This window comes from Macaca thibetana, chromosome 1 (assembly GCF_024542745.1).
Source record: "Macaca thibetana thibetana isolate TM-01 chromosome 1, ASM2454274v1, whole genome shotgun sequence".
NCBI classification, from domain to species: domain Eukaryota; kingdom Metazoa; phylum Chordata; class Mammalia; order Primates; family Cercopithecidae; genus Macaca; species Macaca thibetana.
In genome coordinates this window covers 123,677,765-123,693,476 of record NC_065578.1, presented here as the reverse complement: position 1 = coordinate 123,693,476, position 15,712 = coordinate 123,677,765, and the positions used below count along the sequence as shown (strand labels likewise).

Here is a 15,712-nt window from a genome sequence, read left to right as displayed (position 1 = left end):
CTCAAGGGATCCTCCCAGATCCTCCCACCTCAACCTTCCAAGTAGCTAGGACTAGCATGAGCCACTGTGCCCGGCCAAACACAGGCCTTTAAGGATGGCAGAGCAGGGAGAAAAACAGAGATCTTCAAGGATGCAGACCAGCCTCGGAACCTGATGAATTCCTGGGGACACTAGATGAGCCCTGGACTGCCTGCATCCAGATTTCATTACCTTGAGAGAAAAATTAACTTCCATCTTGTTTAACTCTCTGTTACTTCTAGTCTCTGTTACAAACATAAATGCAATTCCAAGTCAATTCATAATTAGTACTGCAAGTAAGTAGTCAAGTAAGAGTATCTAAGACCAGCCCGGCCAGCATGGCAAAACCCTGTCTCTACTAAAAAATACAAAAATTAGCAGGGCATGGTGGCAGGCACCTGTAATCTGGCTACTCGGGAGGCTGAGGCAGGGAGAATTGCTTGAACCTGGGAGGCAGAGGTTGCAGTGAGCCGAGACACTCCAGCCTGGGCGACAGAGGAGACTCTGTCTCAAAATAAATAATTAATTAAAAATAAATAAATTAGCTGGTTCATGGAATGAATGAATAAATAAATAAGCCGGGCATGGTGGTGCCTGCCTGTGGGTCTCAGCTACTGGGAGGCTGAGGTGGGAGGATTGCTTAAGCCTGGGAGGTCAAGGTTGCGGTAAGCTGTGATCATGCCACTGCACTCCAGCCGTGGGGACAGAGTGAGACCCTATCTCAAAAAATAAAATAAAAGAGGGGTCGGGCATATGGCTCATGACTGTAATCTATAATCCCAGCACTTTGGGAGGCCAAGGTGGGTGGATTGCTTTGAGCTCAGGAGTTCAAGACCAGCTGGGGCAACACGGCGAAACCTCGTCTCTATTAAAAATACAAAAATTAGCCAGGCGTGGTGTCACATGCTACTCAGGTGGCTGAGGCAGGAGGATCGTTTGAAACCAGGAGGCGTAGGCTGCAGTAAGCTGAGATTGCGCTACTGCCTTCCAGCCTGGGCAACAAAGTGAGACCCTGTCTCAAAAACAAAACCAAAAACAAACAAAAATAAATAAAATCTGGCATTGGCTTAGGAAAAGTGGGTTAGGCAGTTGTCAGGAATGATATACCCAGTACAGGCTGGAAAGCTGGTAACCCTTAGTACCTGCGAAGCACTTAGTCAGATAGTTCCCTATTTTGCCTTAGAAAGCAGTTAAGGCTGGATGTAGTGGCACACGCCTGTAATCCCAGAACTCTGGGAGGTTGAGGCAGGCGGATTGCTTGAACCCAGGGGTTTGAGACCAGCCTGGGCAACATAGCAAACCCCATCTCTACAAAAAATACAAAAATTAGCTGGGTGTGGTGGCACCTGTCTGTGGTCCCAGCTATTCAGGAGGCTGAAGTGGGAGGATCACTTGAGCCCACAAGGCAGAAGTTGCAGTGAGCCAGGATCACACCACTGCACTCCAGCCTGGGTGACAGAATGAGACCCTGTCTCAAAAGAAAAGGAAGGCTGGGGGCGGTGGCTCACGCCTGTAATCCCAGCACTTTGAGAGGCCAAGGCAGGTGCATCACCTGAGGTCAGGAGTTTGAGACCAGCCTGACATGGTGAAACCCCGTCTCTACTAAAAATACACTTCTGTGTGCACTTCTGTCCTTAAGACTCAGCTCAAACTCCAACACAACCGGGAAAACCTTTCAACATCTTGTTACACACACATAACCGCCTTTAATTTTCACAACCACCTTATGAGTTAGAGGAATTAGGTAACTGAACTTAAGGAAGAGTTTCTAGTTATATGTCGTGAATTGAGCTTATCTCTGCTCACCGTAGAAATCACATCAAAATAAGAGTAAAGAAGTGAAAAAGGCCAGGGATGGTGGCACGTGCCCGTAGTCCCAGCTACTAGGGAGGTGAAGGTGGGAGGATCACCTGAGCCTGGGAGGCCAGGGCTGCAGTAAGCCATGATGGCACAACTGCTCTGCAGCCTGGGCAGAGACCCTGTCTCAAAAAATAGCCGGGCGTAGTGTCTCATGCCTGTCATCCCAGCACTTTGGGAGGCCAAGGATCATGAGGTCAGGAGATCAAGACCATCCTGGCTAACACGGTGAAACCCCGTCTCTACTAAAAATACAAAAAATTAGCCGGGCGTGGTGATGGGCACCTGTAGTCCCAGCTACTCGGGAGAATGAGGCAGGAGAATGGCGTGAACCCGGGAGGCGGAGCTTGCGGTGATCTGATATCGAACCACTGCACTCCAGCCTGGGCGACAAAGCGAGACTCCGTCTCAAAAAATAAAAAATAAAAATAAGTAAACAAAAAATAAGACATGAAAGAGCACAAGGACAAAGAGAAGACTGCAGCAAATGAGAGATTTAGTTTGATAAATGGAAAGCCAGATGTGCAAGATAACTGACTTAACTTTGGGGATATTTCCATTCTGCTCATAATGTAGGGAGTGAAGAGCCAACAAAGAACAAAATAATCAGTCTTAGAACCCAGAAAGGCTCAAACACAGAAAAGTCCTTGGTCCTCTGAAAGCAGGGGAAGGAGGATTGGAAAATTCCTTTTTGGAGATGACTGACTCAGGAGAAGCCGACAGGAACTCAAAGGCTGCTCTCTCCCTCCTTACTCCCAGGGAAGCCCACATATGACAGTCTCTGCGCACCCCATCCATGGAGTTTCCAGGCAGCTCTCTCTTAAGTGGGGACAGACAGCCAAGAATCATCTGAGAGCTGAAGGCAGTCTCCAGCATAAAAGAAGCCAAATGAGGAGGAGCCCAGAGAGTAACAGATAATGAGGGGACCAGAAGAAAATATCCTAAAACTGCAATTACTATCCTTAGAAATTAAGATTGGCCAGGCACGGTGGCTCACGCCTGCAATCCCAGCACTTTGGGAGGCCGAGGCGGATAGATCATGAGGTCAGGAGTTCAAGACCAACTTGGTCAAGATGGTGAAACCCTGTCTATACTAAAAATACAAAAATTAGCCAGGTATGGTGGCACATGCCTGTAGTCCCAGCTATTCAGGAGGCTGAGGCAGGAAAATCGCTTGAACCCAGGAGGCAGACGTTGCAGTAAGCTGAGATCATGCCACTGAACTCCAGCCTGGGCGACAGAACGAGACTCTGTATCAAAAAAATACATATATATATAAGAGAAGATATTGTACCCATGATATAAAAACAGAATGCTTTTTTTTTGTTTTTTGGGACAATCTTGCTCTGTTGCCCAGGCTAGAGTACAGTAACGTGATCACTGCTCATTGCAGCCTGGACCCCTGAGCTCAAGTGATACTCCCACCTCAGCCTCATGAGTAGCTAGAACTATAGGTGCACTGCACCACAACCAGCTAATTTGTTTTTTGTTTTTAATTAAGAAAATGTGGGGGAATGGAGTCTTGCCATGTTCCCCAGGCTGTTCTTGAACTCCTGGGCTCAAGTGATCCTCCCGCCTCGGCCTCCCAAAGTGTGGGATTACAAGCATGAGCTACTACACCCAGCCCTAGTTTCTTAATAATACCCCCTGAAAACTAGAATACAGGCCATGGGAAAGGTGGCTCACGCCTGTAATCCCAGCACTTTGGGAGGCCAAGGTGAGCGGATCACTTAGGGTTAGGAGTTCCAGACCAGCCTGGGCAATGTGGTGAAACCCCATCTCTACAAAAAATACAAAATCCAGATGGGCGTTGTGGCATGCACCTGTAGTCCCAGATAGTTGAGACAGTGAGGCAAGAGGATTGCTTGAGCCTCAGAGGTAGTGGCAGCAAGTCAGCCTGAGCCGTGTTCATGCCACTGCATTGCAGCCTGGATTACAAAGTGAGATCCTGTCTCAACACCAACAAACAAGATTCCTCTGGATGCTGAAACATTGAGAAAAATAAAAACAAACAAAAAGAAAACTGAAAACAATGAGGCAATGCCTTCAAAATCTAAAGAAACATTATTTTAAATGTAGAATTCTATACTCTGCCAAGATGTTTTCAGGCATACACAAAATAAACTTGCTGTGCTTCTTTCTCAGGAAGCTACTGGATGACAAATTCTGTTAAAACAGAGGATGAAACAAAAGAAAACCAAAACATGGCATCCAGGAAAGAAGTGATTCCCAGGATGAAGGTGTAGGGAAGGGCCAAAACTGCAACTTTGCAGCAGGTTTAGGACAACCAGTCCACATTGGAGCAAGCTCAGGAGGCCATCACATGAGGTTAACAGGTTACCTACTGTATTTGACTAATTTGAGAGGAGGTTTCTATTTCTGAAAGTAAAAGAATAAAAAAAAAAACAATGCTGGGTGTGGTGGTTCACGCCTGTAATTCCAGCACTTTGGGAGGCTGAGGTGGGCAGACTGTTTGAGCTCACGAGTTTGAGACCAGTGTAGGTAACCTGGCGAAACCCCGTCTCTACAAAAAAAAATATAAAAATTAGTCAGGCATTGTAATCCCAGCACTTCAGGAGGCCGAGGCGGGCGGATCACAAGGTCAGGAGTTCAAGACCAGCCTGGCCAAGATGGTGAAACCCCATCTCTACTAAAAATACAAAAATTAGACGGGCGTGGTGGCACATGCCTGTAATCCCAGCTACTTGGGAGGCTGAGGCAGCAGAATCGCTTGAACCCGGGAGGCGGAGGTTGCAGTGAGCAGAGATCGTGCCACTGCATTCCAGCCTGGGCAATAAGAGCGAAACTCTGCCTCAAAAACAACAACAAAAAATAAATTATAATATTCTATAGTAAATAGTATAGATAATGCCTAAAATGGAAAAATTAAGAAATAGCCATATAAGTTCATTCTTTGGGAATAAGGAAGTAAGTACAGGAAGAGCTAGCTAAGAAGTTAAATTACTTCTGGGAGTAGGCCTCAAGACTGCAGAGGGTTGGGGCAGGACCCTACCAATTTTTATTACAAATCTAACTTTTAAAACTGTATGGGCCAGGCACGGTGGCTCATACCTATAATCCCAGCACTTTGGGAGGCCAATGTGGGAGGATCACTTGAGCCCAGGAGTTCAAGACCAACCTGGGAAACAGACCCCATCTCTCTAAAAAAAATTAAAAATTAGCCTGGCATGGTGGTACACACCTATAGTCCCAGCTACTTGGGAGGCTGAGGCATGAGAATTGCTTGAGCCTGAGAGGCAGAGGTTGCAGTGAGCCAAGACAGCGCCACTGCACTCCAGCCTGGGCGACAGAGACTCCATCTCAAAAAAAAAAAAATTAGCTGGGTGTGGTAGTGTGTGCCTTAGTCCCAGCTACGCAGGAGACTGAGGCAAGGGGATCCTTTAGGCTAGGAGGTTGAGGCTACAGTGAGCTATGATCACACCACTGCACCCCAGCCTGGGCGACAGAGCACAGACTTTAAAATTTTTTTAATATATACTTTTTTTTTTTTGAGACAAGAGTCTCCGTCACCCAGGCTGGAATGCAGTGGCACGATCTTGGCTCACTGCAACCTCCGCCTCCTGGGTTCAAGCAATTCTCCTGCCTCAGCCTCCTGAGTAGCTGGGATTACAGGTGTGTGCCACCATGCCCGGCTAATTTTTTTTTTTTTTTTTTATTTTTAGTAGAGACAGAGTTTCACCATATTGGTCAGACTGGTCTTGAACTCCTGACATTGTGATCCACCGACCTTGGCCTCCCAAAGTACTGGGATTACAGGCGTGAGCCACCACACCCAGCCAAAAAAAACATACTTTAAAAAAAAATTATAAAGGGAATAGATGTTCCTTGTGAAATATTTAAACAGTATGATATAAAGTCTCAAGGTAGGGTTACTTGTAGTGTGGATTTGATGCGTGTACACTGAGAGGAAAACGCCAGCAGGGTGTTTAGGACAGCAGATATTCGGGAGACAGCATAACTGATGCAGGGAGGTGCTGGCGGGAAGGAGGGAGCCAGAGCTTCCTGCCTCAAGACCTTGACTCTGTAAAGATGTCAGGCTTCTGTTGAGAGTAATGGGGGAGTAGAGGAAGGTATAGTAGTTGCTACAAGGAACTGACTTGCAGGGCTGACCAGGGTCACTGAAGGCAGCGAGCGATAGGAAACTACTGTTTGGTGGTGACTCAACTGGTGAGACAGGTCTGAGACAAGTCTGGATTTTGATCCTGGTTCTACCTCTTCATTAGCTAAATATCCTTGGCCAAATAACCTAAACTTGCTGAACCTTAGAAGTACACATGAAAAAACTGAAAAGGTTGAGTACCATTCCACACTTGGGGTTCAGCTGTGTCAGAGTGCAGAGTAAAAGTTATTGGCAAGAAGATGGTTTAAACAAGGTCTTCGTTCATTAGAAATGGAAACATGGCTCCTGGGCCTGTAATCCCGGCACATTAGGAGGCCCAGACAGGTGGAAAGAGAGACATGGAGAACTCAACAAGGAAGGCTCTTCTTTAGGCCAGGAGCTCCTCCCCTGTCTCACACTCAACACCATCACTATTTGAAGCAAGAAAGGAAAAAAAGTTGCCAAGCTTTATTTAGGCTGTAATGGTTACAGATAACACACATCTAACCCTATATTCCGTGCTTCCCATGCAGTCCCCTGAGCAGGCTCAGCTACCCTTTCCCTCCAGTCTCACTTCTTGTCTTCCTCTTTCTTGTCCTTCTTGCCGTCCTTGGTGGCCTGGGAGGCCAGGGAGCCCATAGCATTTCGAATGGCTTCATTGTTGGGATCCACACCTGGGAGGTTCTCTAGGACACTCTGAAGGAACTCGGGGTCCTGCATCACGTCGTAATCATCCTCCTCCTGCAAACAGGCAGTGTGAGCTCAGGGGAGGGTGTGGAGCAGCAGGGAGTAAGCAGGTGTGAAGGACAGGAGCATACCGCTGCCGGAGCTCCCCTGCCTTCTGACTGTGTGGGGATTCGGGCACCTCTGGCCGAGGTAAGGAAAGGACAAATCAGCAAAATCCTTTCTATGGCATGAATGCAAACAGTTATTACTGACCAAATAGAGGAGGCACCTGTTGAGAACTCTGTTAATTGAGCTCTGAGGAGAAAAACAGATTCCATCACACTGAGGTTTCCTGCTCTCAAGACACCCAGTTCTCCTTTTTCTTTTTCCCAGACCCTCTTTTCTCCCTCCTGGGTAGACATCCTAGAGAACTGCCCAGGCTGCTCCCACCAGCAAGGAAGGAAAATTACAGAACATGAGGACACTTCTCCAACTTTGACCACTAGCATTGCTACCTTAGCAAGGTTTACATGTAAGAAATGCATATCCATGTGTTTCCCTCTGCTCCTCAAAGGACTTAGCTATGGTAGAAATGCTCCCAGCCTCAGAGGGATGAGGATCCAAATTCAAGGACTTTAAACCTGATGCGGGGGCAGGTTTGGGTCTCACCTTGGCTGGCTCAGATGTGTCCATGGCTGAGCTGGCATCAATGTCTGCTGATTCCGCCTGGCCAAACTCTGAGGAAGAGAGGTCACTCTGTTCAGTTACCCTTCTTCATCCCAGCCCTCTGCCTAGGCACCACCCAGGCTCTGGCTCACCTGCTCCCTGCAGGGACATCTGCATGGCATAAGCAATCTGCTCTTCCTCAGTCATACTGCTTAGGTCAGGAAGCCCAGTGCGGCCAAACTCTTGCTGGCTGATGGTCATCTTCAGCAGGGCATCATCTGAGTCTGGGAAAAGGAAAAGAGGAGCAGGGTAGAACTGATGCCATATCCACACAGGCCAGCCTCCAAAGCCATTCCCCTAGCCTGGCCCTCCCACATATTCCTACTCTGTCAGACCTCCACACTCTCCCTGCAGTGCCTATACCCAGCTTTCAATGTTTAGCATCCCACAGTCCCAGGACTTCAGATTCCACCTCTTTCACCTTCAGTCCCAGTCGTAGCAATCCCGGCCTCAGCAGCAGAAGCTGCAGCTGCCCGCCGGGCCTCCTCCTCCTGCCGCTGCCGCTGCTCTTCCATTGATACACGAAGGGCCTGATGAAGAGCAGGGCACAATCAGGGCTCCCCTGCCCTCACTCCTACAGGGAGCTGGGAAAGTTAGTTGGGGTGTAGGAAAGGAACATAAAGGGGCAGCTTCTGGTTTATCACACAGAGAAGCTGGAGGGATAAGCAGTGGTATGGGATTAAAAAGGACTTGGGAGAAGCCTTGGTTTTCATCAGGGGGAGTGAAAAAGAAAGCGTCTGACATTAGTGCTCCTAGAGATCAGACAGAAGTATAGGGAAGAGGGGGCAAAAGGAGGTCTTGGAATATGAGTTACTGGGAGTGTCTAGGACTGTTCAGCCTAGTAGAAGCTCTGTGATGTGTGTGCCAGAAAAGAACAAAAAAGGGCCTTTGGGCTCTACCTGGGGTCAACATTTGCTCACCAAGGCCAGCTCAGGATCAGCACTGGGATCTACTCCAAATTCAAAGTCACTGGCACCAAGACCCAGCATGGCACCACCTTCGCCAGCCAAAATCGGAGAACTGATGAGAGCATCAGCCAAGCTGGGCCCAGGAGGCACTGTCACCAGATGAGAACCGGTTCCATCTTTGCCATTCAACGTGTTTACAAAGGCTGTCAGCTTTTCTGTGTTCACCTCCTGGTGAGGAAAGAACACAGGACGCCCTCCTTCAGGCCTTGCTCCCTGTTCTTTGCCACGTCCATACTACTCTGCTACAGTGCCCACACTCCTCAGGGTTAAGGACCATTCTGTTTATAACCAAATTAAGCCAATGCCCTCCAATCAGTCCCTACTCACCTCTTCCCCAAAATTGATAATGTCAACATTTACTTTCTCCTTCTTGAGGCGTTTAGCCAGTTTCACCAGCTGGGAAGAAGGGGAGAAAAATCAAGAAATCTGTTCCATACTCGAGGGGGGAAAGGACCTGCCGCATAAAAGCATACAGAACTCTATTGACCTCCCCAAGGTCCTACAACAGAAAAACTGAATTCTCCACATTCACCTTTCCCCAAAGTCATGAGCCTGATGCCTCTGCCAGGTTCTCCTGAGGGATGAAAGACCTCAGTCCCAAACACTGGCTGCCCACATTCCCCAGCTGCCACTTGGACTCACATCCTTCTCATTGTCCTCCACCGGGCTTCCCACAAAGGCAATGATGCGCATCTTGTGATTCTTGCCCTGTCGGTGCTTCAGAGCCAGCTTGTAAAGGGAGAGGAAGTTCTCAGAGTCAACCAGAGAAATCACTCAGCTCTTTCCTCTGTCACTCGGTTCCGTTTTCTTACAGTTTCTTTGTACCTCAAGTATACCATCTACCATCACGCTCACACAAGATTTAACACCCCCAATTCCTCCCTTTTTGCTGTGACTCTCTGTGCATAAAGAAGGGAGGTTAATTCTTTTTTTTTTTTTTTTTTTTTTGAGATGGAGTCTTGCTCTGTCACCCAGGCTGGAGTGCAGTGGCACGATCTCGGCTCACTGCAACCTCCACCTCCTGGGTTCCAGCGATTATCCTGCCTCAGCCTCCCGAGTACTGGCCAATTTTTATATTTTTAGTAAAGATGGAGTTTTACCACGTTGGGCAGACTGGTCTCGAACTCCTGACCTCAGGTGACCCTCCCAAAGTGCTGGGATTACAGGTGTGAGCCACCGCACCCAGCCTTTTTTTTTTTTTTTTTTAAAAAAAAAAAAAAAAAAAAAAAAGAGAAACATGGTCTCGCTATGTGCCAGGTCTTAAACTGCTGGCCTTCAGCAATCCTCCTCCTTTGGCCTCCCAAACTGCTGGGATTACAGGCGTGAGCTACCACACCCAACCTTAATTCTCAATTCTAGGGATTTTTCCCCTTACAACCCTCAACTACCCTTGACTCATCCCCCATATCCTTTCTATGCCAAGTTAACTTTCTCTTGCTCTGGTCCTAGCTCAGGAATCCAGGGGAGAAATAAGTATGATGGAGGCAGGACCTCAGAGCAGGGAGAAACAGTCCAGAGAACCCAGTAGGACTCACATGGGCCACGCGGATACCAGTGCAGAAGGTGATCTTGCCCTTGGGTTGGACAGTGTGCAGCTTGGACAGGATACGACCAGTGTCTGGGGTGAGTGTGGTCAGCACTTCACAGTCACTGGGATGTAGGAAAAGCATTTCAGTGAGTTCAGGTCAGCACAACTACCTCTAAACTGTGTCTGAGTTTTCTTTAAAGACCTGGATAATAACCACTATTTCTATTCTAACTGTAATCTCTATTCTTCTTTTTTATTTTTTGAGACAAAGTCTTGCTCTGTCACCCAGGCTGGAGTGCAGTGGCACAATCTTGGCTCACTGCAATCTCCGCCTCCTGGGTTCAAGGGATTCTCCTGCCTCAGTCTCCTGAATAGCTCGGATTACAGATGTGCACCACCATGCCCGGCTAATTTTTGTATTTTTAGTAGAGACAGGGTTTTGCCATGTTGGCCAGGCTGGTCTCGAACTCCTGACCTCAAGTGATCCGTCTGCCTTGGCCTCCCAGAATGCAGGGATTACAGGTGTGAGCCACTGTGCTTGGCCTCTATTCTTCTTAATCAAATATCTAGTATTTAATGGAAACCAAGCACAGAAATAATTAAGTGGTTGGCTTTGTAAGAAACCTGCCCTCTACTTCCAAATGTTTTCCCCTAACTCCTTTTAAAGGCTCACAGGGCCCTGAGAATCCACCAAAATAACGATGCTACTTTGTATCTCTCCTGTCTCCACCTCCAGACCCGTTTTCCCAGCTAACACTATGTACACTGGAGTGGGAGGCTACTCATTTAAGAATTACCAGTTCCTAAAACAAAACACTTTTAGGGTAAAAGGATGTGTGATATATGCCTAGGGGCTCTGATCCAAAAATTTCTTTTTCTCTTTTTTTTTTTTTTTTTTGAGATAGAGTCTCATTCTGTCACCCACGCTGGTGTGCAGTGGTATGATCTTGGCTCACTGCAACCTCCGCCTCCCGGGTTCAAGCGATTCTCCTGCCTCAGGCTCCTGAGTAGCTGAGATTACAGGTACCCACCACCACACCTGGCTAATTTTTGTATTTTTAGTAGAGACAGGGTTTTGCCCTGTTACCCAGGCTGGTCTCAAACTCCTGGGATTACAGGCGTGAGCCACTGCGCCCAGCCCAAAATCACTTTTCACTGACTTTAAAATATATTATGAAATTTCACCCCTTACCCTAGCCCTGCCCAACAAACAATAAAAAGAAACAGAAATTTCACCCCAGGAGATTTAGCTTCTGTACTGTATTAAATTAAACCGAGCAGGTTAATACAAAAAACAAGTTGCTATTAACATTTACACTAAAAAGTGAAGAAGGCAATCTAGGAAGGTGATGGGCAAAAGCAGCCTCAAGGAATCTACAGAAGAGTAGCATGTAACAACCACCCACCTACTGAGTCCCCTCCTCCTCTGTCCCCCATACTTAGCCAGTGTGATAAGGCCCACGTTGTTCTCGGGGTTGCTGCGGGTCTTTGAATGACAAACTATGTTGACAGCGTCCTGCTGGGCCTGCAGCCGGGTGGGTAAGAAGTCTCCATTCCGCATATACTCACTGTTGTCCACACTGCCAGATTAGGGTTGAAGGACAAGAGAGAAGAAATGTAGAAGTTCTCCAAAACCTTCTCTCCAGTTCCAGGGGCCCCCTATAGCAGCAGCTCTCAGTCTTCATAGAATCACCTGTAGCTTTTTTTTCCTTTTTTAAATATACAGATGATCAAGCCTTAGCCCACATTTATTGACTCAGAATAACCAATGAGGAATTTTTTTTTTTTTTTTTTGAGGCAGGGTCTTGCTCTGTCACTCAGGTGGAGTAGAGTGGTGCACTCATGGCTCACTGCAGCGTCCACCTCCTGGGCTCAAGTGATCCTCTCACCTCAGCCTCCCAAGTAGCTGGGATTATAGGTGCGAGCCACCACGCCCAGCTACCTTTTAAATTGTTTTGTAGAGACAGGGGTCTAAATATGTTGCCCAAGCTGGTCTTGAACTTCTGAGCTCAAGTGATCCTCCTGCCTCTACCTCCCCAAGTGCTGGGATAACACATGTGAGCCACCTGTTATCTGTGTTTCAGATAATCACCTGTTTCACCTGTGCCCAGCCAAAAAAATTTTTAAATCTTTACCAAGTGATTCTGATGAGCTCCAAAGGTGGTGATCTACTGATGAACCACAGCACCTTCCTATAAGCTGCACTTAAGTGCTACTAAGCTTTGTCATGGATAATTTAACCCTCCCATTAAATGGCAGTAATCCAAATACAAGAAATGAAGAAGGTAACTTAAAAATATCTATAGCTGGGCGTGGTGGCTCACGTCTGTAATCCCAGCACTTTGGGAGGCCGAGGCGGGCAGATCACCTGAGGTCAGGAGTTCGAGACCAGCCTGACCAACATGTAGAAACCCTGTCTCTACTAAAAATTAAAAATTAGCTGGGCGTGGTGGCTCACGTCTGTAATCCCAGCACTTTGGGAGGCCGAGGCGGGCAGATCACCTGAGGTCAGGAGTTCGAGACCAGCCTGACCAACATGTAGAAACCCTGTCTCTACTAAAAATTAAAAATTAGCTGGGCATGGTGGCACATGCCTGTAATCCCACCTACTTGGGAGGCTGAGACAGGAGAATCACCTGAACCCAGGAGGTGGAGGTTGTGGTGATCACGCCATTGCACTGTAGCCTGGGCAACAAAAGCAAAACTTCGTCTCAAAAAAAAAAAAGAAAAAAAAAATCTATAACATAGGCTGGGCATGGTGGCTTATGCCTGCAATCCCAGCACTTTGGGAGGTGGAGGCAGGTGTATCACTTGAAGTCAGGAGTTCGAGTCCAGTGTTGGCTAACATCGTGAAACCCCGTCTCTACTAAAAATACAATAATTAGCGAGGCGTGGTGGTACACACTTAGTAGTCCCAGCTACTCAGGAGGCTGAGGCAGGAGAATTGCTTGAACCCGGGAGGCCAAGGTTGCAGTGAGTTGAGATCACGCCATTGCACTGCAGCCTGGGCAACAAGAACGAGACTGGGTCTCAAAAAAAAAAAAAAAGAACTACGTGCATACTGCCACAAAAATAATAAAATACCTTGGCTGGACGCGGTGGCTCATGCCTGTAATGTTAGCACTCTGAGACGCTGAGGTGGGCGGATCACCTGAGGTCAGGTGTTCGAGATCAGCCTGACCAATATGATGAAACCGCATCTCTACTAAAAATACAGAAAAAAAATTACCTGGTCATGGTGGCAGGCGCTTCTAATCCCAGCTACTCGGGAGGCTGGGACAGGAGAATACCTTGAACCCGGGAGGCGGAGGTTGCAGTGAGCCGAGATGGCACCACTGCACTCCAGCCTGGGCAACAAGAGCGAGACTCCATCTCAGAAAAACAAACAAAACAAACAAACAAAAAAAACAAACCTAGGAATACAACTAACCACGAAGATGAAAGATCTCTACAATGAGAATTACAAAATACTGCTCAAATAAAGAAGATACAAACAAGTGGAAAAACATCCCACGCTCATGAATAGGAAGAATCAGTATCATTAAAATGGCCATACTGCCAGGCATGGTGGCTCACACCTGTAATTCAAGCACTTTGGGAGGCCGAGGTGGGCAGATCACTTGAGGCCAGGAGCTCAAGACCAGCCCGGCCAACATGGCCAAACCCCATCTTTGCTAAAAATACAAAAAATAAGCCAGGTATAATGGCAGGTGCCTGGAATCCTAGCTACTTGGAAGGCTGAGGCACAATAATCACTTGAACCTGGGAGGCGGAGGTTGCAGTGAGCTGAGATCACACCACTGCACTCCAGCCTGGGCGACAGAGCAAGACTCTGTCTTATAAATAAATAAACAAACAAACAAACAAACAAGCCATACTGCCCAAAGCAATTTACAGATTCACTGCTACTCCTATCAAACTACCAAGGACATTCTTCAAAGAACTAGAAAAAAACTATTTGAAAATTCATATGGAACCAACAAAGAGCCGGAAAAGTCAAGGCAATCCTAAGCTAAAAGAACAAAGCTGGAGGCAACTTTACCCAACTTCAAACTACTACTACAGGACTACAATAACCAAAACCACACGGTATTGGTACAAAAACAGGCACAGAAACCAATGGGACAGAATAGAGAGTCTAGAAATAAGGCTGCACACCTATGACCATCTGCTCTTGGACAAAGCTGACAAAAGCAGTGAGGAGAAAGAGTCCCTATTCAATAACTGGTGCTGGCATAACTGGCTAGCCATATGCAGAAGATTGAAGATGGACCCCTTTCTTAAACCATACACAAAAATTAACTGAAGACGGATTAAAGACTTACTGTAAAACTCAAAACTATAAAAATCCTGGAAGATGGGCTGGGCACAGTAGCTCACACCTGTAATCCTAGCACTTTGGGAGGCTGAGGCGGGTGGATCACCTGAGGTCAGGAGTTTGAGACCAGCCTGACCAACATGGAGAAACCCTGTCTCTACTAAAAACACAAAATTAGCTAGGTATGGTGGCACATGCCTGTAATCCCAGCTACTCGGGAGGCTAAGGCAGGAGAATCACTTGAACCCGGGAGGTGGAGGTTGCGGTGAGCCGAAGGTTGCAGTGAGCCAAGATTGTGCCATTGCACTCCAGCCTGGGCAGTAAGAACAAAAAAAAAAAAAGTGGGCAAAGGAGCCAGGCGTGGTGGCTCAACACCTGTATTCCCTGAAGTTTGGGAGGCTGAGTCGGGTGGATCATCTGAGCTCAAGAGTTTGAAACCAGCCTGGCCAACATGATGAAATCCCGTCTCTACTAAAAATACAAAAAATTAGCTGGGCATGGTGGTGGACACCTGTAATTCCAGTTACTCAGGAGGCTGAGGCAGGAGAATCACTTGAACCCAGGAGGCAGAGGTTGCAGTGAGCTGAGATGGCACCACTGCACTCAATCTGGGCAAGAAGGGCAAAACTCCATCTCAAAAAGAAAAAAAAAAAGTGGGCAAAGGACATGAACAGATATCAGATACTTTATTTTTATTTATTTATGTATTTATTTGAGAGGGAGTCTCACTCAGTCGCCCAGGCTGGAGTGCAGTGGCACCATCTCGGCTCACTGCAACCTCCACCTCTGGGGTTCAAACGATTCTCCCACCTCAGCCTCCGAAGTAGCTGGGACTGCAGGCGCCCACCACCGCGCCTGGCTAAATTTTGTATTTTTAGTAGAAACAGGGTTTCACCATGTTGGCCAGGCTAGTCAGGAACTCCTGACCTCAGGTGATACACCCACTTCAGCCTTCCAAAGTGCTGGGATTACAGACCTGAGCCACCGCGCCTGGCCACTTTTCAAAAGAAGACATACTATACGGCCAACAAGCATATGAAAAAGACCTCAGTATCACTGATCATTAGCGAAATGCAAATAAATCAAAACCACAATGAGATACCACCTAACACCAGTCAGAATGGCTATCCTAAAAAGTCAAAAAAGAAGCTGGCAAGGTTGCGAGAAAAGAGAACACTGGTATACCGTTGGTGCAAGTGTAAATTAGTTCAATCATTGAGAATCACTTGAACCCAGGAGGCGGAGGCTGCAGTGAGCCGGATTGGGCCACTGCACTCCAGTTCGGGCGACAGAGCGAGACCCTCTCAAAAAAAAATTATTCATCGTTTATCTGAAATTCAAATTTCACTGGGCATCCTGTATGTTACCTGGCAACGCTATGCTCCCCCAAAAAACTAAAAAGACGAAATCTCATAGGTGTCTGTCTCACCCAATTGGTGATTTGTGTTCGTCAACTATTCTGTATTACATTCAATGATTACAGGTAGAAGGAACTCTTGCAATCCTGCAAA

The 15,712-nt window shown here is 47.2% G+C and overlaps 2 protein-coding genes across 5 annotated transcripts in view; one reads left to right on the top strand and one right to left on the bottom strand.

Annotated features, from left to right (window-relative positions):
* Positions 1 to 15,712, top strand: part of VPS72 (vacuolar protein sorting 72 homolog) — a 122,201-nt gene that overhangs the window by 22,367 nt on the left and 84,122 nt on the right. The window lies entirely within an intron of this gene.
* The window catches only part of PSMD4 (proteasome 26S subunit ubiquitin receptor, non-ATPase 4), a 69,713-nt gene continuing 60,449 nt past the window's right edge, over positions 6,449 to 15,712 (bottom strand). Inside the window, exons 3-11 of one of the 4 annotated variants that reach the window (XM_050750790.1) lie at positions 11,323 to 11,463; positions 9,891 to 10,005; positions 8,998 to 9,084; positions 8,683 to 8,751; positions 8,308 to 8,523; positions 7,800 to 7,917; positions 7,480 to 7,611; positions 7,331 to 7,398; positions 6,449 to 6,736 (exon numbers count right to left, since the gene is read on the bottom strand). In XM_050750790.1, coding sequence (XP_050606747.1) covers positions 6,566 to 6,736; positions 7,331 to 7,398; positions 7,480 to 7,611; positions 7,800 to 7,917; positions 8,308 to 8,523; positions 8,683 to 8,751; positions 8,998 to 9,084; positions 9,891 to 10,005; positions 11,323 to 11,463 — 1,117 coding nt within the window. In that variant the 3' untranslated portion in view covers positions 6,449 to 6,565. The remainder of the gene's footprint in view (positions 6,737 to 7,330; positions 7,399 to 7,479; positions 7,612 to 7,799; positions 7,918 to 8,307; positions 8,524 to 8,682; positions 8,752 to 8,997; positions 9,085 to 9,890; positions 10,006 to 11,322; positions 11,464 to 15,712) is intronic. The other 3 variants (XM_050750801.1, XM_050750810.1, XM_050750820.1) reach the window with 3 other exon arrangements.